Genomic DNA, 22,949 nt, shown 5'->3' with positions numbered 1-22,949 from the left:
AGCCTATCAGAAGCTTCTAAAGCCATGATATAATTGTCTGGAATTTTCCAAGCTGTTTAAAGCCACAGTCAAATTAGTGTATGTAAACCTCTGACCCACTGGAATTGTGATACAGTGAATTATAAGTTAAATAAATAATCTGTCTGTAAACAATTGTTGGAAAAATTGTGTCATGCACAAAGTAGATGTCCTAACCGACTTGCCAAAACTATAGTTTGTTAACAAGAAATTTGTGGAATGGTTGAAAAACGAGTTTTAATGACTCCAACCCAAGTGTATGTAAACTTCCGACTTTAACTATATGTGTATGTGTGTATATATATATATATATATAAATAAAACGCAGCAGGCTAGCAAAGCTCTGACCAACCAACAATCTCATTGGAAATGACAGCAATGCCCTTCCCATACCCAACAAGTCATTGCATGTCCTTCTCTACAATGGTTTTTGATGGCATATTATTTGAAAGGACTTGAGGGTGAGATCAGATAGCTGAATGGCCATGAAACTGGGGAGATGATTCACCCCCACCATGCCTCGTTTCCCTTTCTTACCAGGGTTATTTTTTGTTGTTGGCCACAGCCAGTATTCTGCATTACAACCTGTCCATCCTGAACGTGTCCTCAGTGGCAGTGTCAGCCAGAACCATGTCGGGGTCATTGAGCATGTGCAGTCCATCCAGGGTGAGAGGGTCGATCTTCAGCTCGTCCAATGGGAAGGGAGAGTCCGCATCGAAACTGACATCTCCAACACCAGCCAGTGAGTTGGTTAACTCCTTAGAGAGGCTGGGTGGAGACTCACCTGTGACTAAAATGCAACATTTGGGAAAACATTTGACATTTGTAAATGAAAGCAGCTGCTAGATAACTACCAATATTATTTAAGTAAGTCTTCACTCAAAGAATCTATAACAAGAGAAAAACGAAATACAATTAACTTAAACAAAATACTTGTTTTCCTTATACTGGCCAACCTTCATAAAACAATTGACTATAATCAAGCCAGGATGAATTAATCCCTTTATTAGGTGTGTACAGAGCCTAGACTAAGTTAAATTACATGACAGGCTTGCTAATTGGCTCAGCTGCTGCTCAGTACCTGTGAGAATGATGTTAGGGATGTTGCCATGGCTACTGTAGCCCAACTGCTGGGAGTCATGCAGGCTGCTCCCTGTAAGACCCATCATAGCTGCTTGTGTGTAGTTGAGGGTGGAGCATTGGCTGTATAGGCTATTGGAGCTGATGGGGTTTTCAATCATATTGAACTGCTCGAGCTAGGCAAGTGAAAAAAATACACATTTAATCAGTAAAGTTAGGTAATAGAATACAGAGATCAGGCACAATTTCTAATATGGATACATTTAGGGGGAAAAGAGTTGCAGTGAAAATAGAGACAGTGAAATTCATGTCCTAGTTTGATGTGGGTTAAGTCACCTGGTGGGAGAGAGCATTGGTCTGCCGAGATGCTAGCTGCGGATCGTAGAACGAATCCCCAAATATACTGCCCACCACCGGAATGTGCTGAAAGAGACATTTGACCACTGATTAGAGTAAAAATAAATGGGTTATGGAAACTAATAGGCCTACAGCTAATCAGTACAGCCTTCTTCTTGGGTATCTGAGGGATATAAGGGAACAGTAGTCATGAAACATCACAAAAAAGCACAAGCATGAGGCAATCCACAAGCTAGTCAATTCAAGCACCATAAACAAATGGCTGTTAATGAATGCACAGACACTAGCATCTGACAACACTTTATTATGCCTATTCAGACCATGTTTTAAAAATGAACCATAGAATGCATGATTCATAAGAGCCACATCCACATAAATGTTTCAGCAGTAAGATTTGATACAGCTGAAAAATAACATTATAAAAATCAAGAGCAATAGGCCTTGTTTAGAAAATAGAAATATCACAATATAACTGCAGAATGAGCCATCTTGTCATTTTTAGAGGGATGAGCTAGCAAAACAGTGCTGGAGCGGTAGCTATTAGCAAAGTGACTGCAAATAAATGCAAGTGACTTTCGCTAGCTAGCTAGGCTAACTTTGGGGTGAAGTTAATTCGTTTCTGCAGCTTCTCTCTGCTAGTAACATGGTTTCATGCCTTTAAAACGGACTTGTGCCAGTAATACTTACATTTGACAAAAGTTGTGACGTATCCACTTTTTAAGCATAATTACTTGCTAAAGTTTGGTAATATAACATAACAAATTTTGGATTTCAGAAATATAAAAAAAAAAAAAATAAGTAGAACATACAGTATATAAAGCTACTTTCCCAAGGAAGATCACATTACTGTAGCCAGCTGTAATATATGTAAAGGTAGGATCTTTCACAGGAACAGCAGCAAACAGAACAAAAATATGAAACGCAATATGCAACAAGTAACTATTTACTGAGTGACAGATCATAAGGAAATCAGTCAATTGAAATACATAAATTAGGCACTAATATAATAGATTTCACATGACTGGGCAGGGGCACAGCCATGGGTGAGCCTGGGAGAGCATAGGCCCACCCACTGGGGAGCCAGGCCCAGCCAATAAGGACTTCAAAGGGACTTCATTACAGACAAAACTGAGGATTATTTCTATCAGCTATTTGGGTGGCTGGTCTCAGATAATCCCACAGGTGAAGAAGCCAGATGTGGAGGTCCTGGGCTAGCATGGTTACACGTGGTCTGTAGTTGTGATGCCGGTTGAACGTACTGCCAAATTCTCTAAAACGACATTGGAGGTGGCTTATGGTAGAGAAATTAACATTCAATTCTCTGGCAACAGCTTTGGTGGACATTCCTGCAGTCAGCATGCCAATTGCACACTCCCTCAAAATTTGAGACATCTGTGGCATTGTGTTGTGACAAAACTGCACATTTTGGATTGGCCCTTTGTCCCCAGCACAAGTTGCACCTGTGAAACGATCATGCTGTTTAATCAGCTTCTTGATATGCCACACCTGTCAGGTGGATGGATCATCTTGGCAAAGGAGACATGCACACTAACAGGGATATAAAACAAATTTGTGCCCAAACTTTAAGAGAAAAGCTTTTTGTGCATTTGGAACATATCTGGCATCTTATTTCAGCTCATGAAACATGACCAACACTTTACATGTTGCGTTTATATTTTTGTTCAGTATAGAAAGAGTTAAACCCATTTCTCACACCTGAAACAGCCTTGTTAACAGGATATTTCCCCAAAAATGAATCATGTCAACAGGAGACAACCAAAGCTGCTACAAACAGGTTGGACTATCCAAAACTAAAATGAATCATAACTAAGGTTCCAGGTAGGTGCTACATATTCACAAGACATACACTACATGGCTAAAAGTATGTGCACAGCTGTTCGTCGAACATCTCATTCCAAAAATCAATGGGCATTAATATGGAGTTGCCGCCCCCCCCTTTGCTGCTATAACAGCCTCCACTCTTCTGGGAAGGATTTCCACTAGATGTTGGAACATTGATGCGGGGACTTGCTTCCATTCAGCCGAAAGAGCAGTAGTGAGGTCGGGCACCGATATTGAGCTATTAGGCCAGGCTCGCAGTCGGCGTTCCAATTCATCCCAAAGGTGTTCGATGGGGTTGAAGTCAGGGCTCTGTGCAAGCCAGTCAAGTTCTTCCACACCGATCTCAACAAACCATTTCTGTATGGACCTCGCTTTGAGCACGGGGGCATTGTCATGCTGAAACAGGAAAGGACCTTCCCCAAACTGTTGCCACAAATTTTAAAGCACAGAATGTCACTGTTTGCTGTAGCGTTAAGATTTCCCGACACTGGAACTAAGGGGCCTAGCCTGAACAATTAAAAACAGCCACAGACCATTATTCCTGCTCCGCCAAACTTTACAGTTGGAACTATGCATTCGGGGAGGTAGCGTTCTCATGGCATCTGCGAAATGCAGATTTGTCTTTTGGACTGCCAGATGGTAAAGCGTGACAGCTGAGCAGTTGTTGCTCATAGACGTTTCCACTTCACAATAAAAGCTGACTGGGGCAGCTCTAGCAGGGTAGAATTTTGATGAACTGACTTGTTAGAAAGGTGGGATCCTATGACGGTGCCACGTTAAAAAGTCACTGAGCTCTTCAGTAAGGCCATTTTACTTCCAATGTTTGTCTATGGAGATTGCATGGCTGTGTGCTCAATATTATACACTCGTCAGCAACGACTGTGGCCAAAATAGCCCGAATCCACTAATTTGAAGGGGTGTCCACATACTTTTGGCCATGTTGTGTACATTTGGTTCAAGCAAAAACACAAAAAGCTGCTATGCGACAACACTCAAAGACCTGAGCCAATATGATAAGCAGACATCGAGCAGTGGTCTGGAGGAGAGGAAATGGGGGTGGGATTGCTGACACCATGGATGGGAGCAAGAGGCTGGGATGAGTAGCAGCTGGACCAATTACAGCCAATTCCAGGCAAAAAACCCTCCCCCAACAAGGCAGCTTGGTGGTTTCGCCCTTACTTGAGGCGAGCCGCCAGGGGAGAAGCCCGGGGAGAAGCCTTGATTGGAGACTGGGGAGGTTGGAGACTGATTGGCCGGAGAGCCTGTCTGATTGCGGTACTGTTGGAGGGAAGAGTGTTAACCGGTGCAGAATTTCTAAACACTAGCAAGAGCACACAGAGAAAGTCCCAAGGACAGTCTGGGGTGGGCTCAGTCTTAAGCAACTACTACTACACCATCTATCCACAGACCAGTTCACTCCCAATGAAAAAACACAAAAACTAAAAGCAAATCAGCCATTACTGAAGTGAACCAAACTTTGTAGAAGCTAGAATTTCACTGGGTATGAGTAAGGAAGTTAACAGTCAAGGTACTGACAAGCAGGAAACTGAATTCAACAGACTCACCGAGTTGACGTTGATGCTTGCGGGCGTCTGGATCTGGCTGTCCGGGGAGGACTGGGTGGCTGTTGGGGCAGTGGTGGTGGCCAGGGTGATCAGCCTGATGCCCTGGGGCAGGGCCTGCTGCTGCAGGTCATTGAGCACTTGAGCCTGGGCCTGAACTGTCAGCTGGCTAAAGAAAGCATACTGGGATAGCTGTTGCTCCAGAGTCAAGGCCTCCATCGCCACTGCCTGATAAATGATACAGAAAAACAAAAACAACTTTACCAGGCTAAAGAGGCCAAGATTTTGGGGCGAAAAAAATGAAAATAAGGTATGACAGTGTTACAGTATTTAGCAAAATAGTGTAGGAGCAGTTGATAAATTAAAATGCAATTTGTTTTAGTAAGCTAGCTAACTAACAGGTGAAACAATTAACTTATTTACAGTTAGGTAACTAACGCACCGCTCTTTGTTAGCAGTGTTTTCCACTAACGTCGGCTATACACACACATTTTCAGGCGCATAATTTTTCCACTTAAAAAGGTGCACTAAGCAGAAATCGCTCCCCCATTTCCTGGTTGCAAAAATGCTAATAGTTCACCTTATTTCAGTTTATGTGTGACAAAAAAGCGAGTATAGCGCAGAGAATTATTGTACCATCTAAAAAGTTGTGAAATATATTTTCCATAACCAAAAATATTATATTTTCAGCTGTTTGATACTGGTGTTAAAAACCGAAAGACGCAAAAACAAAACTTAAAAACGGGATGCACAGAAATAGCGCACATAGAAAATATCTACCACTTCTTACACTTGCTTTCAATAAGAATGAGAGTTTTATTTTTCACAATTTTACACATTTCTATGTGAATTCTAAGTGAATTTGGTCAGGTCTCCCAAAATTGTACACACACTGCAGCTTTAAATTAAACAAGGCCACTTTTTATCATTCGCAATTGTGTCGCACTGACTGAATAAAGTCAATCTCATATCCCTGTCATGCATAAATCATACAATGTAGTTATACACGGAGTGTACAAAACATTAGGAACACCGTTCCTCAGAACAGCCTCAATTTGTCGGGGCATGGACTGACTACAAGGCGTCAAATGCGTTCCACAGGGATGCTGTCCCATGTGTCAAGTTGTCTGCATGCCCTTTGGATGGTGGACCATTCTTGATACACAGGAAACTGTTGAACTCTTGCCCATTCACCCTCTGAATGACACACATATACAATCCATGTCTCAAGCCTTAAAAATCCTACTTTAACCTGTCTCCTACCCTTCATCTACAATGCTTGTAGTGGATTTAACAAGTGGCATTAATAAGGGATCATAGCTTTCACCTGGATTCACCTGGTCAGTCTGTCATGGAAAGATCAGGTGTTCATAATAATTTGTACAATCGGCATAGGTCTACTGATTTAATCAGTGTTTACAATGGAGTAGTCAACTACTGCTTTCTGTGTAGCCAAGTTCATGATTAACACCTGCTTCATTCACTCCTACCTGTATTGCAGATAGCTGAGAAAATGGAAGCATGTGGAAGTCAGCAGACTCTTACAAGATTCTTTAAGAAGAATTCTGTGGGACAGTTGTTAAACAAGTATTTTTTTAGAATGAATGACATACTGTAATTCACAAAGAGAGTTGCAAACACTTGCAGAAATTATTTCACTGATGTCGATCTCTCTTCTCTTAACATGTATGGACCCAGAACTTAATTGAGCATCTCTTCTATTTATTTTAGAGATACATTTTGTCAGGGGATCCTGGCTGGCTACTAAAAAAATCTATTAGACATTTTCGACAGTCTTCCAAAGTGTATTAGTAAAAACAAACTGGTTTAACATACAAGTGACTGCCAAAAATAAAGGAAACACCAACATAAAGTGTCTTAGGCCATTGGGCCACCACGAGCCAGAACAACTTCAATGCACCATGGCATATATTCTACAAGTGTCTGGAACTCTATTGGAGGGATGCAACACCATTCTTCCACAAGAAATTCCATCACTTGGTGTTTTGTTGATGGTAGTGGAAAACGCAGTCTCGGGCGTCGCTCCAGAATCTTCCATAAATGTTCAATTGGGTTTAATGCTAATCAAACTATTCAGTGACCACTCGTGCCCTGTGAATGGAGGATTGATCACCCTACGGGGGCATAGCCATGGGAGCCAAATATAATAATCTTCCCAGCATTTTTACACATGACCCTAAGCATGATGGGATGTTAATTGCTTAAATAACTCAGGAACCACACCTGTGCAGAAGCACCTGCTTTCAATATACTTCCCTCAATTACTCGTGTTTCCATTATTTTGTCAGTTACCTGTACATGACCTACAGTATATCTTCATGCAGTATATAGCACCCAGATGAAGACTTAAAAATAAAGCAAATATGAATCACCTTTTGCTGAGCTTACATTTTCCTCCAATATACACTGAGTGTACAAAACATTAGAGGAAACCGGCTATTTCCATGATATACACTGACCAGGTGAAAGCTATAATCCCTTATTGATGTCACTTGTCAAATCCAATCAAAATCAGTGTAGATGAAGGGAAGGAGACAGGTTAAAGAAGGGTTTAAGTCTTGGGACAATTGAGACATGGATTGCGCATGTGTGCCATTCAGCGGGTGAATAGGCAAGAAAAATATTTGAAGTGCCTTTGAATGGGTTATGGTAGTAGTTTGTGCCAAGAACTGCAACGCTGCTGGGTTTTTCCACACAACAGTTTCCCGAGTGTATCAAGAATGGTCCACCACCCAAAGGACATCCAGCCGACTTGACAACTGTAGGAAGAATTGTAGTCAACACAGGCCAGCATCCTTTGGAAAGCATTCAACACCTTGTAGAGTCCATGCCCCGATGAATTGAGGCTGTTCTGAGGGTGGGGGGGTGAAACTAGGGCTGTTACGGTGACCGTACTATCGCATCACTGGCTGTCACTAGTCATGACAGCAGTCAAAATCCACATGACCGTTTAGTCACGGTAATTAGGTGTCTCCAAGCTCTGATGCTGCTGATGGTCACTAGTAGCCTACCAAACGTGCTAACTGCCTGGTACTCAACAATATTGTCCCTCTAATCACTCTGACATCAATGCAAATGTAATCGAAAATCTAATCAAACACTTCATGAGAGCCCATGAGCTCATGTTGCGCAACATTTCTTTAGGCTATGCAATTGCATGAGAAAACAGTGATGGCCTCTACTAAAAAGAGGATCCCATCAGCTTTCTATAGGCTAGGCCTACTATATTTCTTTCTCAACTTCCCCAATATTAAGCACATTGCTTCTCTTTACAACAGGAGTATAGCCTACCAGGCTGGCATAAAAATGGACCACAGGAAAAGCGTCCAATATTTTTTTTCTCGCTGCCCGTTTCAAGACGGTGCATGATAATGGTCCATTCTAAATCAAAATAAATTTCAAACACTTGCTAAATAATATACAGTGCCTTGCGAAAGTATTCGGCCCCCTTGAACTTTGCGACCTTTTGCCACATTTCAGGCTTCAAACATAAAGATATAAAACTGTATTTTTTTATGAAGAATCAACAACAAGTGGGACACAATCATGAAGTGGAACGACATTTATTGGATATTTCAAACTTTTTTAACAAATCAAAAACTGAAAAATTGGGTGTGCAAAATTATTCAGCCCCTTTACTTTCAGTGCAGCAAACTCTCTCCAGAAGTTCAGTGAGGATCTCTGAATGATCCAATGTTGACCTAAATGACTAATGATGATAAATACAATCCACCTGTGTGTAATCAAGTCTCTGTATAAATGCACCTGCACTGTGATAGTCTCAGAGGTCCGTTAAAAGCGCAGAGAGCATCATGAAGAACAAGGAACACACCAGGCAGGTCCGAGATACTGTTGTGAAGAAGTTTAAAGCCGGATTTGGATACAAAAAGATTTCCCAAGCTTTAAACATCCCAAGGAGCACTGTGCAAGCGATAATATTGAAATGGAAGGAGTATCAGACCACTGCAAATCTACCAAGACCTGGCCGTCCCTCTAAACTTTCAGCTCATACAAGGAGAAGACTGATCAGAGATGCAGCCAAGAGGCCCATGATCACTCTGGATGAACTGCAGAGATCTACAGCTGAGGTGGGAGACTCTGTCCATAGGACAACAATCAGTCGTATATTGCACAAATCTGGCCTTTATGGAAGAGTGGCAAGAAGAAAGACATTTCTTAAAGATATCCATAAAAAGTGTTGTTTAAAGTTTGCCACAAGCCACCTGGGAGACACACCAAACATGTGGAAGAAGGTGCTCTGGTCAGATGAAACCAAAATTGAACTTTTTGGCAACAATGCAAAACGTTATGTTTGGTGTAAAAGCAACACAGCTCATCACCCTGAACACGCCATCCCCACTGTCAAACATGGTGGTGGCAGCATCATGGTTTGGGCCTGCTTTTCTTCAGCAGGGACAGGGAAGATGGTTAAAATTGATGGGAAGATGGATGGAGCCAAATACAGGACCATTCTGGAAGAAAACCTGATGGAGTCTGCAAAAGACCTGAGACTGGGACGGAGATTTGTCTTCCAACAAGACAATGATCCAAAACATAAAGCAAAATCTACAATGGAATAGTTCAAAAATAAACATATCCAGGTGTTAGAATGGCCAAGTCAAAGTCCAGACCTGAATCCAATCGAGAATCTGTGGAAAGAACTGAAAACTGCTGTTCACAAATGCTCTCCATCCAACCTCACTGAGCTCGAGCTGTTTTGCAAGGAGGAATGGGAAAAAAATTCAGTCTCTCGATGTGCAAAACTGATAGAGACATACCCCAAGCGACTTACAGCTGTAATCGCAGCAAAAGGTGGCGCTATAAAGTATTAACTTAAGGGGGCTGAATAATTTTGCACGCCCAATTTTTCAGTTTTTGATTTGTTAAAAAAGTTTGAAATATCCAATAAATGTCGTTCCACTTCATGATTGTGTCCCACTTGTTGTTGATTCTTCACAAAAAAATACAGTTTTATATCTTTATGTTTGAAGCCTGAAATGTGGCAAAAGGTCGCAAAGTTCAAGGGGGCCGAATACTTTCGCAAGGCACTGTATGTAAAGGCAAAATTAAATCAAGAATATTGTGATGGTGACAATATTAGCCCATCACTTGGGAATGATGCTCAGTTTAAGGTAAGAAACATGCATGTTTTTTTGGGGGGGGCAAATTTTTCAAATCACACCTCATGTAGCCTAGCCCATAAGCCTATATGTTTTGATAAGGTTTGTATCACATTAAAGTGTCCAAATAACCTCTTAAAATTAATCACATTACTCCGCTTTGGAACGGGTGTAGAGCCTAACTGGCATACACACACATCGCGTGCGTTTCAAGTTTGCGGGAGATCATTTTCACCATAAAAATGTACCTTTATAATAAAAGCACTACATGCATAATGGCATTTGTGGAATAAGCCCAGAAATTTGCTATAGGATTGAGGTCAGGGCTTTGTGATGGCCACTCCAATACCTTAACTTTGTTTGGAGTCATTGTCCATTTGGAAGACCCATTTGCGATCAAGCTTAAACTTCCTGACTGATGTCTTGAGATGTTGCTTCAATACACCCACATAATTTTCCTTCCTCATGTCACCATCTATTTTGTCAAGTGCACCTCCTGCAGCAAAGCACCCCCACAACATGATGCTGCCACCCAGTGCTTCACGGTTGGGATTGTGTTCTTCGGCTTGCAAGCTTCCCCCTTTTTCCTCCAAACATAATGATGGTCATAATGGCCAAACAGTTCCATTTTTCTTTTCATCAGATCAGAGGACATTTCTCCAAAAAGTACAATCTTCGTCCCCATGTGCAGTTGCAAACCATAGTCTGGCTTTTTTATGGCAGTTTTGGAGCAGTGGCTTCTTCCTTGCTAAGCAGCCTTTCGGGTTATGTCCAAATAGGACTCGTTTTACTGTGGATATAGATACTTTTGTACCCGTTTCCTCCAGCATCTTCACAAGGTCCTTTGCTGTTGTTCTGGGATTGATTTGCACAAAAGCACCTTCATCTCTAGGTGACAGAAAGCATCTCCTTCCTGAGCAGTATGACGGCTGCGTGGTCCCATGATGTTTATAATTGCGTACTATTGTTTGTACATATGAACGTGGTACCTTCAGGCGTTTGGAATTTGCTCCCAAGGATGAACCAGACTTGTGGAGGTCTACAATTTTTTTTCTGAGGTCTTGGCTGATTTCTTTTGATTTTCCCATGATGTCAAGCAAAGAGGCACTGAGTTTGAAGGTAGGCCTTGAAATACATCCACAGGTACACCTCCAATTAACTCAAATTATGTCAATTATCCTATCAGAAGCTTCTAAAGCCATGACATAATTTTCTGGAATTTTCCAAGCTGTTTAAAGGCACACTGAACTTAGTGTATGTGAACTTCTGACCCACTGGAATTGTGATACAGTGAATTATAAGTGAAATAATCTGTCTGTAAACAATTGTTGAAAAAATGACTTGTGTCATGCACAGAGTAGATGTCCTAACCGACTTTCCAAATCTATAGTTCGTTAACAAGAAAGTTGTGGAGTGGTTGAAAAACTAGTTTTAATGACTCCAACTTAAGTGTATGTAAACGTCCGACTTCCAACTGTAGTAATTTCTTTGTTAACCACTCAACACAGAATAGCCTCATGTTTGCACTCCCTCAAATCGTTTAGAGATAATAATATTTTGTATTTAATTCAGCTATGTTTAATTGTATTCTTCATACTTTAAAATAATGCCACGGAATTCTAAGCAAATCTTGTCTGCTAATTAAACTAGTGTAACCCACAGCCAGATCAGGACAACTCAGAATATTTGATTCTGTTCTTCTGAAAAAGACTATATTTTCTTCATATCATGCTTCTTTAGACCTGTCTAAAAAAAAATAAAACAATTATTGTGAAGTTGTAGGCTATATTACATGGATTTAATCGACTTTTTAAAATGTACATGTTCCAAGGTCTACACCAGTGGCTAGTAGGCTATGTGTGGAAGCCAGGAGATGCTACATTTGTTTATGTTAATTAAGGGTCAATTACCATGAGACCGGCAGTTATTTGATTGACAATCACCGGATGACAGAATTTCATGACCGCCACAGCCCTAGGTTCCAAGCCATATCCAGAAGGTGTCCTTAATGTTTTGTACACTCAGTATTACAAGAGTGGCTGAATATCTTGTGAGGATCTAGGTTTTGCCCAGTATGTTGTATAAAGATTTTCTTAGGTCATGGTCAGAACAGGTAACAGTCGAGACTGGATTATTGTTTTCCATTTGAAAGTAGCTCACACTCGGAGCATTGTGATCGAATGCCTACTTTGAGCAATTGAAAGCACTAAATTACTTGAGGGATATTTGCTAGCCGAGTCATTCCAGGAAACAAGGCCAAACTACATCTGCCAGGAAGTGCTTGGTCACCTCCAAATTGGGATTTAGCCATGTAAGAGAAAAATACTTCCACCAGTGCTCCTTTTGAAGTTAAGGTTGAGTTATAATTTAATTTCTGTCTACATAGTTGTTTAGCCAACTCCAGCACTATTATAAAATGTGCCCTATATAAAAAGCCATCCCCACGGACAATCGGTAGAGCAAAGTTAAAATATAATTGTATTCAACAAGGGACGTTTAGGTTTTTGTCTATGTAATAATGCTTAGCCCTGCTGTCCAGGGATTGGAGAGCATGGTAACGTTGGGTCTACTCACCTGGATGTTGAGAGGGGGCGACAGCGTGGGGGAGAGCTGCTGCGGGGACTGCTGTGGCTGGGGGTCTGCATTGAGGGTTAGGGGGATCAGGGTGGGCTGCCTACGCTGGGCCGCCACAGTCATGGTAGGCTGAGAGGTGGTAGTGATCCCTGCCAAGACACAACAGGACAGGCACAAGTGACTTCTCTGAAGTACAGCAAAACTCATTCTGGGCATTGCAGTGCAACATAACATTTCGGCAATGCTACGCAACATTTTTCACAACTACATTGAACAGATTTTCTAGTGAATTGTGCTTTATGTTTATCTGACTTTGGCAATCGTCTACATATGCCAATCACTATGTAATAAAGTACCCACCCATCTAGCGTTCCTAAGCTTGGAAAATGCAGTTTCTGTAACTTGTTGCATAATCATTCTGTGAAATCTTTTCAGTATTGAATGAATGGTTCTTCCTCGAATACACTACATGTAATAATTTATAATATTTTACTGAGTTACACGTGGTCTCGCTCTCTAAATTCTCTTATCTGGAAACAGCTCTGGTGGACATTCCTGCAGTCAGCATGCCAATTGCACGCTCCCTCAAAACTTGAGACATCTGAGGCATTGTGTTGTGTGACAAAACTGCACATTTATTGTCCCCAGCACAAGGTGCACCTGTGTAATGATCATGCTGTTTAAGCAGCTTCTTGAAATGCCGAACCTGTCACTTAGATGGATTAGCTTGGCAAAAAATAAATACTCCCTTACAAATCAAATCTTATTTGTCACATACAGGTGTAAACCTTACCGTGAAATGCTTACTTACAAGCCCACAAACAACAATGCAGAACAAGAAATAGAGCTAAGAAATGATTGACTAAATAAACTAAAGTAAATTTTTTAAAATAAAATAACAATAACGAGGCTATATACAGGGGGTACCGGTACAGAGTCATATACAGGGGGTCAATATAGTACGGGTGGCCATTTGATTAATTGTTCAGCAATCTTATAGCTTGGGGGTAGAAGCTGTTAAGGAGCCGTTTGGTCCTAGACTTGGCACTCTGGTACCGCTTGCCATGCGAACAGTCTATGACTTGGGTGACTGGAGTCTGACAGTTTTTTGGGCCTTCCTCTGACACCGCCTAGTATGTAGGTTCTGGATGTCAGGAAGCTTGACCCCAGTGATGTACTGGTACTGGGCTGTAAACACTACCCTCTGCAGCACCTTACGGTCAGATGCAATAACAAGTGGTTACAGAACTTGCTTGGTGCTTTTATGAAAATGCGTAGAGTATCCTTGGTTACATTTTTATCTGAATATCATATACACCTTTAAAATTGGCCGCAGTCATTTCGCCATCGATGACTTACCGTGGCTGGTAGCACTGATGCCGAGGTGGGTGAGGTTGGTGGTCAGGTTGCCTGTGCTGTTGGATGAGCTAAGGGAAGGAAACGCCACATTGTCGTCTGGATCCAGCGGAGTGGGCAGCGGTGGGGGGAACTGGATGTTGGTCAGATCAGGCAGGGAGCCTCCCGTATTGAGCGTGGCCGGGATCAATGACGTGTTCACTTCCTGATCTGGTGATGGAAATATACTAGAGGGGAGAAAGAAAAAAGGTATACATATTTCCTAAAACAGCACTAGGCAAAAGAAAATCCATTATAAAATTAATTCTATTGGTTGGTTTTTATGAATGATGACATTTCTCATTGTTGTGTGTTGAAATAACAGCTGCTAGTCATATGGTGTCATAGGTCCTCTCTCACACTGACCCATGTTCTCTCCATCTTTGGACATAATTCATTCTAAGCATGCCCTGGACAGCTCTTTCTCACAAAGCACCTTTCTACATGGTACGGTCCTGCCGGAGCACCATATTCAGATGAATGATGCAGCAATTACTCACTTGATCCCAGGGACTTCGCAGGACTTGGTTCTTGAGTCATTCTAGAGTGAAAGTACACTCAGTAAAAAAATATAAACGGTGAGCAAGCACTGATACAACTAGGCTACATGTCTGCTCCTTTACCTTTTTGTTATCCCACTGTGTATCCTTGTCTGCATCTGATTCAGACTCCTCAGTCCCAGGCACTGTAAGCAGCAGCACTAAATGGGGAAAAGAGTCAAATAAATGACAATTTAAGGTACTAAGCTCAATTCAAATCAACCCACATTGCAGTATTTTCAGTGTAGCATTCTTCCTGTAGTGAAATGAAACTGCATAATTGTTTTGGGGACAGTAAAAACAACAGGTAGATCTCCATGACAGGTAGCTAGATAGTTTTCAGAAGACCATATTATAGCTGTATTTTCACGTGTCATCTTGAGGAATTTCAATTGAGACCATTCCCAGGGGAGATAAGTTCCCTTCAAGAAAATGACAATATAATTCAAGATACTACAACAATCTTTCCCTCATCCGTAAGCAGTGGTTGGTTGAACACAAATCAAAATGTGATTGCTTCACCGAAAGAGAAGAGCTGCTCCAACATGGACAAAAACTGTTAGTGGAACACAACACCTTCATGTCATAAATTATCCAGACGATTTCACAGTGGGCCTATCCTTTCATGGACATGTGGATTCAAACATGAATAAATTGAATCAGGCCTGAATAAATAGAAGCTGTTCCTTGTCCATGTAACTGAATCCTCCATTACCTCGTTTAGGCTGTAGCTCTTGTGATCCCCCTGCAAACGCATCCTGGGGCACAGGGTTCATGGTGTTCTGGTGTAGTGCAGAGTCAGAGTTTGTCCTGTGGCATTAGAACGAAGGAAGGTCAACAAAATGTCTCCCTATTCCTCAACCTCATATCTGGCATGCTATGTCAGACTCTGGGTAAAAAAAATAATAACAGTTCAATTGAGCATGCCATTTCTATTTGAAAAATTGCAATTTACAAAGACATTGCATGTACTGTGTTTTTCCTGAATGTAGATGAAATTGCAAAAAAAAAAAAAAACTTGTTTATTATGATTTTTTAAAATATTTTTTTTAAATAGGAGGACATTAATGACATACCTCCTCCAACTGGTATCCGGTGGGGGTGAGAGGTACACGGAGCTATAGGGGCAGCTGTCAATGTGGACCTCAGTTAAGGATGAAAATGGTGGTGCAATATAAAATCAAACCTATATAATTGAATGGTCAAGTTAACGATCATCAGCATTCATCTACTGAAGTGTAAAGTCTAACTAAGCATGATCTGACAATGACACACGCCGTTTTAAAACAAGTACTAATTAAGTCAAAAAGTTTTGTAAAAGACCATTCTGTTCGAATCCAAAATAAGCTGAGTGCAGACAAAGGATATCTGGCGGCCATGTTTGTCCACAGAGAGGGGCCGGCGATGGGGCGAGGTTATACGGTTCCGATCTCGGTAAACACGGTCCACCAGCCCGTGATGCCTGGTCGACCGACTGGTGTCCAAAGCAGAATTCTGGACAGGATTAGCAAAAATCAACCATACAAAGAAAAATTGGGCATTTGAAAACACACAAAAAAAATGTAAATTAAAATGTCTTGATATAATATGGTGCAAATGTATTCATTTCAAAATGGGTCAAGCTATGGGCCCTCATGCTCAAGTTAGCAAAAATGTTTAAAATAAATGGAAAGTCATGATATAGAAAGCAATGACAAAGGCTCCTTGTATGTGGTTTTTAGGAATCTTTTTAAACATTTCAAGATGGGGTGAGTGTCTGAAGCTCAAATTTAGCTTTCTTCTGAGACTTGGTTTTCCAGACAAATGCAGTGGATCAATACTGATACGGCAGGACGAGTCTTCAAAATTGTAAACTACTAAAGAAGTCTCTTGAATTGGATTCTTGTTAACAATATAGGGTAACGCAAGGGTGAATCTTAGCCTTTCATGGAAGCTCTGAAAGATAAAATTTCCCTCAGGTGAGATTTAATTGTTGTATCACGCAAATTAAAAACAACATTTTACCAACTGATAGAGAAGCTGTGAGCTCACCTGAAAAGGCAGGTCAATGTTGCTATTTCCAATCTGATTGACATTGGGCAGTGAGCCTCCATAGTACTGTCCACGATTCTGCCCTAGTTGCAAATACTGGGTCTTCTGTAACTGCAACTGTGCAACGTAAAATCGTATGAAAGCATGAATGGATGTGTAAACTGATACATGAAGGATTACACACAAAATATTGATAGAAAATGTTCCACAGTGCTAAAGATAGAATAGACCACATCTAAAAGGCCAGATGAGATAAGACATAGGTTAATATGGGCCCGTAAACTGTTCATATCTTAATTGATTCGAGGCAGTATCAAGTTTGTGCAATGTCAGCACTGCGTGGACAAAGTCCGTAGGCCTAAGCCAAATAGCTGGAGGGTGTCAATCTCATAAGGAAAGACATCACTGTGTAATGATGGATACTAGGATTTGTCAAATGGTGTTTCTATTTTTTCAATTAGATTTGTAAAAAAGAATAACTAATAATAATAATAATAATAATAATAATAATAATAATAATAAATAGCCATGCTGTAAAACCACAACATAAATCCATTCTGTACTCCTAAACCATTCCTTTATGATATTCATCATGGGTAGGTTCACCACCAAACACCTGGCAATAACTACTAAATGTTTAAGATCACCAATTGCTTTAATGAATTGCATGAATGATGGATTAAACAAAGGCCTGATTTTATGTGGATGAATAAACAGACTGACATGGACATTGGCTTTTTTAAAATCAGGCCGACAAGAATGATTTCCAGTAACCAACCAAAACGAGTCAATTATTTGCATTGCACTTATTACTAAAAGGTCTACAAGAGGATAGTTGATCCCATGTTATCAGTATCTGCCATCAAAGTTCAAACCTTGCAAATCTGTCAAACCTCAGCGTGCACACACACACACACATTAGGTGCTGGGGAGGGGGGTTTCTTAGGTGCTGTCAAAGCAGCTATTAAAAATACAGCATAGTCCTACTGTTATTACTGTTCCAGATGGCTGATAGGAGTTATTAGGTAGGTAAAGTTAAGCATAGCACAGAGGATTTGACCAAATTCCCGACTTGGAAGACAATGTGTCTTCTAAACTTCCATGTCTAGTTGCAGGGGATTCGTTTGAATTTAGAAAATGCTAAAGTTAAAAGTTAGTTAAAAAAATAATAATGTTTTACTACATGAAGTAACCTGAAAATGTGTATGCCGCCATCTTGTCCATTTCAAATCTTCTCTCACTGATCGAGACGAGTATCATCATGATATGAAGCACTATTTTAATTTAACCTTTAACTAGGCAAGTCAGTTAAGAACAAATTCTTATTTTGCACTGGCCTACCCCAGCCAAAACCTCCCCTGTTTCAAATATTTTTATTAAACACACACAAGAATGGTGTATAGGTATACAAGACAGGTATACAATTCTTATCTAAACATAAAAGAGCATACAGGAACAACAAGACCCAGAGTTCTGGGTGCAGAACAAATAATACAAAACACAACATACAAAACAAGGACACGTAGAAAGAGGGAAGATCCCCCCCCCCAACTGCTCGGGTGGCAGGGCCAGCACATGCTGCCCAACGGTAGATTAAAATATTACAATTGAGAGTGCGTTAATAAGTACAAATTCACAGCGCCGACTCGTCCAAGTAGGAGAGGAAAGGCTGCCAGATTTGATCAAATGTTGATCATTTATTGTTCAGAATATATCGAATTCTTTCTAAGTGTACAGTGTTTGCCAATTCACTGAGCCATAATTTGGTAGAGGGCGCTTCCCTCCTTTTCCAAAACAACAAGATTAGTTTTTTTGCCGAGATGAGACCGTACGAGATTAGTTGTTTTTGGGGGTTGGTTAATCCGTTTAGGGACTCAGATACTCCCAGGATTATCAGAAGCGGGTCTGGATCTATTGAAGTCTCCAAAACTTCAGAGAGGATCCCAAAAATTCCACACCAATAACCATGCAAGCTAGAGAATAGGGCAAAGCAGTGGAGTAGTGTACCCTGCGCAGCCTGACATTTATCACATGTAGGGGATGTGTCAGGAAATATCCTATGCAGTTTAGTTTTGGAATAGTGTAATCTGTGTAATACCTTGAATTGTATGAGACGATGTCTGGAATTAATGGAGCATGTGTGGATATACTCCAAGCTCTCTTCCCAGTCTGCCACCTAGATGTCAGTCCCTAGTTCTTCCTCCCATTTTGCCTTGATGGCATCTGTAGAAGGTGTGCTAACAGATTGAAAAGCATCATATAGACGCGATATCAGTTTATCTGAGGTGGGGAATATTTTTATGCATCCGTCAAACATGGAAGGTTTAGCATTCCCAAATGTTGGGAGGTGTTTTCTAACGTAGTCTCTAATTTGTAGGTATCTGAAAAAATTACTTCTGGGAAGATTATAAGTTTCCCTCAGCAACTCAAAGGAAGCAAAGGTCCCCTCTATGTATAAATCCCCTATGGTACTTATCCCCAACTCTCCTCATCGCTCAAAGGTGTTATCAAGGTTAGAAGGGGAAAAGGAGGGATTCCTGGCGACAGGGAGCATGAATGACATTGGTCTAAGCTCAAAGTGGACTTTAATTTGCTTCCAGATTCGGACTGTGCTATGTATAATAGGATTGTTACAATAAAGTGACATCTCCAGATTGACAGGCGACAAAATCACAGCGCCAATAGAGAAGGGGTGACACTCCTCACGTTCCATACTAAGCCAGCTGGATGCCGGAAGTACGTCGTCCAACAGAAACGTAACAACGCGGAGGTTAGCGGCCCAGTAATAAAATATAAAATTTGGGAGAGACAATCCTCCTTCCATCTTGGATTTACAGAGGTGTTTTTTACCTATCCTGTGTGTTTTATAATCCCAGATGAAAGGATTGATAATTGAGTCCAGTTGTTTATGAAAGGATTTAGGTATGAATACTGGGATGTTCTGATATAGGTAGAGCAGTTGTGGGAGGAAGACCATTTTAATGGCATTAAGTCTTCCGAGCAAATTGGTAGAGTTCTCCAAAATAGTATGTTTGCTTTGAGATTTTTAGTATCAGAGAGGGGAAATTCTCTTTAAATAGTAAAGAGTATTGTTTGGTAACTACAATTCCTATGTAGGTACATTTTTCTGAAGATAACTTAAATGGGAGATGTTCTAGCCAGGAGGTATTTTGCGACCGTATGGGCATTAATTCACTCTTGTTCCAATTTATTCTGTATCCCGAGAAGGTACCAAACAAATTGATCACATCAAGAATAGCTGGGATACTAGCCTGGGGTTCTGTTGCATAGAGGAGGATGTACTCTGTTTCCGGCGGCTGCCTCGCTTCGCGTTCCTAGGAAACTATGCAGTTTTTTGTTTTTTACGTTTTATTTCTTACATTAGTACCCCAGGTCATCTTAGGTTTCATTACAAACAGTCGAGAAGAACTACTGAATATAAGATCAGCGTCAACTCACCATCAGTACGACCAAGAATATGATTTTCACGAAGCGGATCCTGTGTTCTGCCTTTCAACCAGGACAACGGAATGGATCCTATGCGGCGACCCAAAAAAACGACTAAAGAGGGAAACGAGGCGGTCTTCTGGTCAGACTCCGGAGACTTCTGTTCACCTGATTTAGAATTCCTCACAATCAAATGTCGACCACATTATCTACCAAGAGAATTCTCTTCGATTATAATCACAGCCGTATATATCCCCCCCAAGCAGACACATCTATGGCTCTGAACGAACTTTATTTGACTCTTTGCAAACTGGAATCCATTTATCCGGAGGCTGCATTCATTGTAGCTGGGACTCTCCTTCACTGCAGCTGAGGTGAGTAAGACATTTAAACGTGTTAACCCTCGCAAGGCTGCAGGCCCAGACGGCATCCCCAGCCGCGCCCTTAGAGCATGCGCAGACCAGCTGGCCGGTGTGTTTACGGACATATTCAATCAATCCCTATACCGGTCTGCTGTTCCCACATGCTTCAAGAGGGCCACCATTGTTCCTGTTCCCAAGAAAGCTAAGGTAACTGAGCTAAACGACTACCGCCCCGTAGCACTCACTTCCGTCATCATGAAGTGCTTTGAGAGACTAGTCAAGGACCATATCACCTCCACCCTACCTGACACCCTAGACCCACTCCAATTTGCTTACCGCCCAAATAGGTCCACAGACGATGCAATCTCAACCACACTGCACACTGCCCTAACCCATCTGGACAAGAGGAATACCTATGTGAGAATGCTGTTCATCGACTACAGCTCGGCATTCAACACCATAGTACCCTCCAAGCTCGTCATCAAGCTCGAGACCCTGGGTCTCGACCCCGCCCTGTGCAACTGGGTACTGGACTTCCTGACGGGCCGCCCCCAGGTGGTGAGGGTAGGCAACAACATCTCCACCCCGCTGATCCTCAACACTGGGGCCCCACAAGGGTGCGTTCTGAGCCCTCTCCTGTACTCCCTGTTCACCCTCGACTGCGTGGCCACGCACGCCTCCAACTCAATCATCAAGTTTGCGGACGACACAACAGTGGTAGGCTTGATTACCAACAACGACGAGACGGCCTACAGGGAGGAGGTCAGGGCCCTCGGAGTGTGGTGTCAGGAAAATAATCACACTCAACGTCAACAAAACTAAGGAGATGATTGTGGACTTCAGGAAACAGCAGAGGGAACACCCCCCTATCCACATCTATGGAACAGTAGTGGAGAGGGTCGCAAGTTTTAAGTTCCTCAGCATACACATCACAGCCAAACTGAATTGGTCCACTCACACAGACAGCATCGTGAAGAAGGCGCAGCAGCGCCTCTTCAACCTCAGGAGGCTGAAGAAATTTGGCTCGTCACCAAAAGCACTCACAAACTTCTACAGATGCACAATCGAGAACATCACCGCCTGGTACGGCAACTGCTCCGCCCACAACCGTAAGGCTCTCCAGAGGGTAGTGAGGTCTGCACAACGCATCACCGGGGGCAAACTACCTGCCCTCCAGGACACCTACACCACCCGATGTCACAGGAAGGCCATAAAGATCATCAAGGACAACAACCACCCGAGCCACTGCCTGTTCACCCCGCTATCATCCAGAAGGCGAGGTCAGTACAGGTGCATCAAAGCTGGGACCGAGAGACTGAAAAACAGCTTCTATCTCAAGGCCATCAGACTGTTAAACAGCCACCACTAACATTGAGTGGCTGCTGCCAACACACTGACACTGACTCAACTCCAGCCACTTTAATAATGGGAATTGATGGGAAATTATGTAAAATATATCACTAGCCACTTTAAACAATGCTACCTAATATAATGTTACATACCCTACATTATTCATCTCATATGCATACGTATATACTGTACTCTATATCATCTACTGCATCCTTATGTAATACATGTATCACTAGCCACTTTAACTATGCCACTTTGTTTACATACTCATCTCATATGTATATACTGTACTCGATACCATCTACTGTATCTTGCCTATGCTGCTCTGTACCATCACTCATTCATATATCTTTATGTACATATTCTTTATCCCCTTATACACAGTGTAAGACAGTAGTTTTGAAATTGTTAGTTAGATTGGTTATTGGTTATTGGTTGGTTATTACTGCATTGTCAGAACTAGAAGCACAAGCATTTCGCTACACTCGCATTAACATCTGCTAACCATGTGTATGTGACAAATAAAATTTGATTTGATTTGATTTATAGGGAGATTTTATTTAGGGTATCTTTAGTATTATAGCCGTGTATTGCTGCATGAGATCTAATCGTCTGAGCGAGCGGTTCGATAATTAGGGTGAAGAGCATAGGCGACAGCGCACAACCCTGCCTTGTCCCCCTATTGAGGTTAAATCGGGGCGACAATGATTGGTTAGTGAGTATTCTGGCACAGGGGTTCCTATATAAAAGCTGGATCCAATTTATGAACCTATCTCCAATATTAAATTTCTGTAGGACCTTGAATAGATAGGGCCACTCAACTTGGTCAAAGGCCAAGGCGTCAAGAGATATGACGGCAAGGTCCACGTTGGGTAACCTCTGAGAATACATAATATTGAAGAGGCGCCTGAGATTGAAGAATGAGTTTCTGTTAGGGATAAAGCCGGTCTGATCCGAATGGACCAATTTGCCAATTAAAGTGCTAAGCCTGTTAGCCAGAGTTTTTGCTCAAATCTTTTGGTCTGTATTAAGGAGAGATATTGGTCTGTATGACCCTACCTCTTCTGGATCTTTACCCTTCTTATGTATAACTGTAATGAACGCTTCGTCCAAAGTAGAAGGGAGAGCTCCATCCTCATTGGCCTGAACCAACATTTTGTGCAGGTAGGGAGAGAGCATGTTGCTGAATGTTTTATAGAATTCACCAGGGTATCCATCTGGGCCCGGGGTCTTGCCACTCTTTAGAGATTT

At 41.7% G+C, this 22,949-nt stretch overlaps 1 protein-coding gene across 3 annotated transcripts in view; it reads right to left on the bottom strand.

Annotated features, from left to right (window-relative positions):
• Positions 1 to 229: 229 nt before the first annotated feature.
• Positions 230 to 22,949, bottom strand: part of LOC112250741 (CREB-regulated transcription coactivator 1) — a 33,032-nt gene continuing 10,312 nt past the window's right edge. The window contains exons 2-14 of one of the 3 annotated variants that reach the window (XM_024421141.2): positions 16,540 to 16,656; positions 15,877 to 16,002; positions 15,585 to 15,646; positions 15,224 to 15,318; positions 14,593 to 14,669; positions 14,470 to 14,510; positions 13,934 to 14,157; positions 12,575 to 12,723; positions 4,863 to 5,087; positions 4,477 to 4,575; positions 1,435 to 1,521; positions 1,100 to 1,274; positions 230 to 808 (exon numbers count right to left, since the gene is read on the bottom strand). In XM_024421141.2, the coding sequence (XP_024276909.2) occupies positions 597 to 808; positions 1,100 to 1,274; positions 1,435 to 1,521; positions 4,477 to 4,575; positions 4,863 to 5,087; positions 12,575 to 12,723; positions 13,934 to 14,157; positions 14,470 to 14,510; positions 14,593 to 14,669; positions 15,224 to 15,318; positions 15,585 to 15,646; positions 15,877 to 16,002; positions 16,540 to 16,656 (1,689 nt within the window). In that variant the 3' untranslated portion in view covers positions 230 to 596. The remainder of the gene's footprint in view (positions 809 to 1,099; positions 1,275 to 1,434; positions 1,522 to 4,476; positions 4,576 to 4,862; positions 5,088 to 12,574; positions 12,724 to 13,933; positions 14,158 to 14,469; positions 14,511 to 14,592; positions 14,670 to 15,223; positions 15,319 to 15,584; positions 15,647 to 15,876; positions 16,003 to 16,539; positions 16,657 to 22,949) is intronic. The other 2 variants (XM_024421142.2, XM_024421143.2) reach the window with 2 other exon arrangements.

Source organism: Oncorhynchus tshawytscha, linkage group LG05 (assembly GCF_018296145.1).
Source record: "Oncorhynchus tshawytscha isolate Ot180627B linkage group LG05, Otsh_v2.0, whole genome shotgun sequence".
In the NCBI taxonomy this organism is placed as follows: Eukaryota; Metazoa; Chordata; class Actinopteri; order Salmoniformes; family Salmonidae; genus Oncorhynchus; species Oncorhynchus tshawytscha.
The sequence above is the reverse complement of the archived record's forward strand: the minus strand, read 5'-3'. Positions and strand labels throughout refer to the sequence as shown.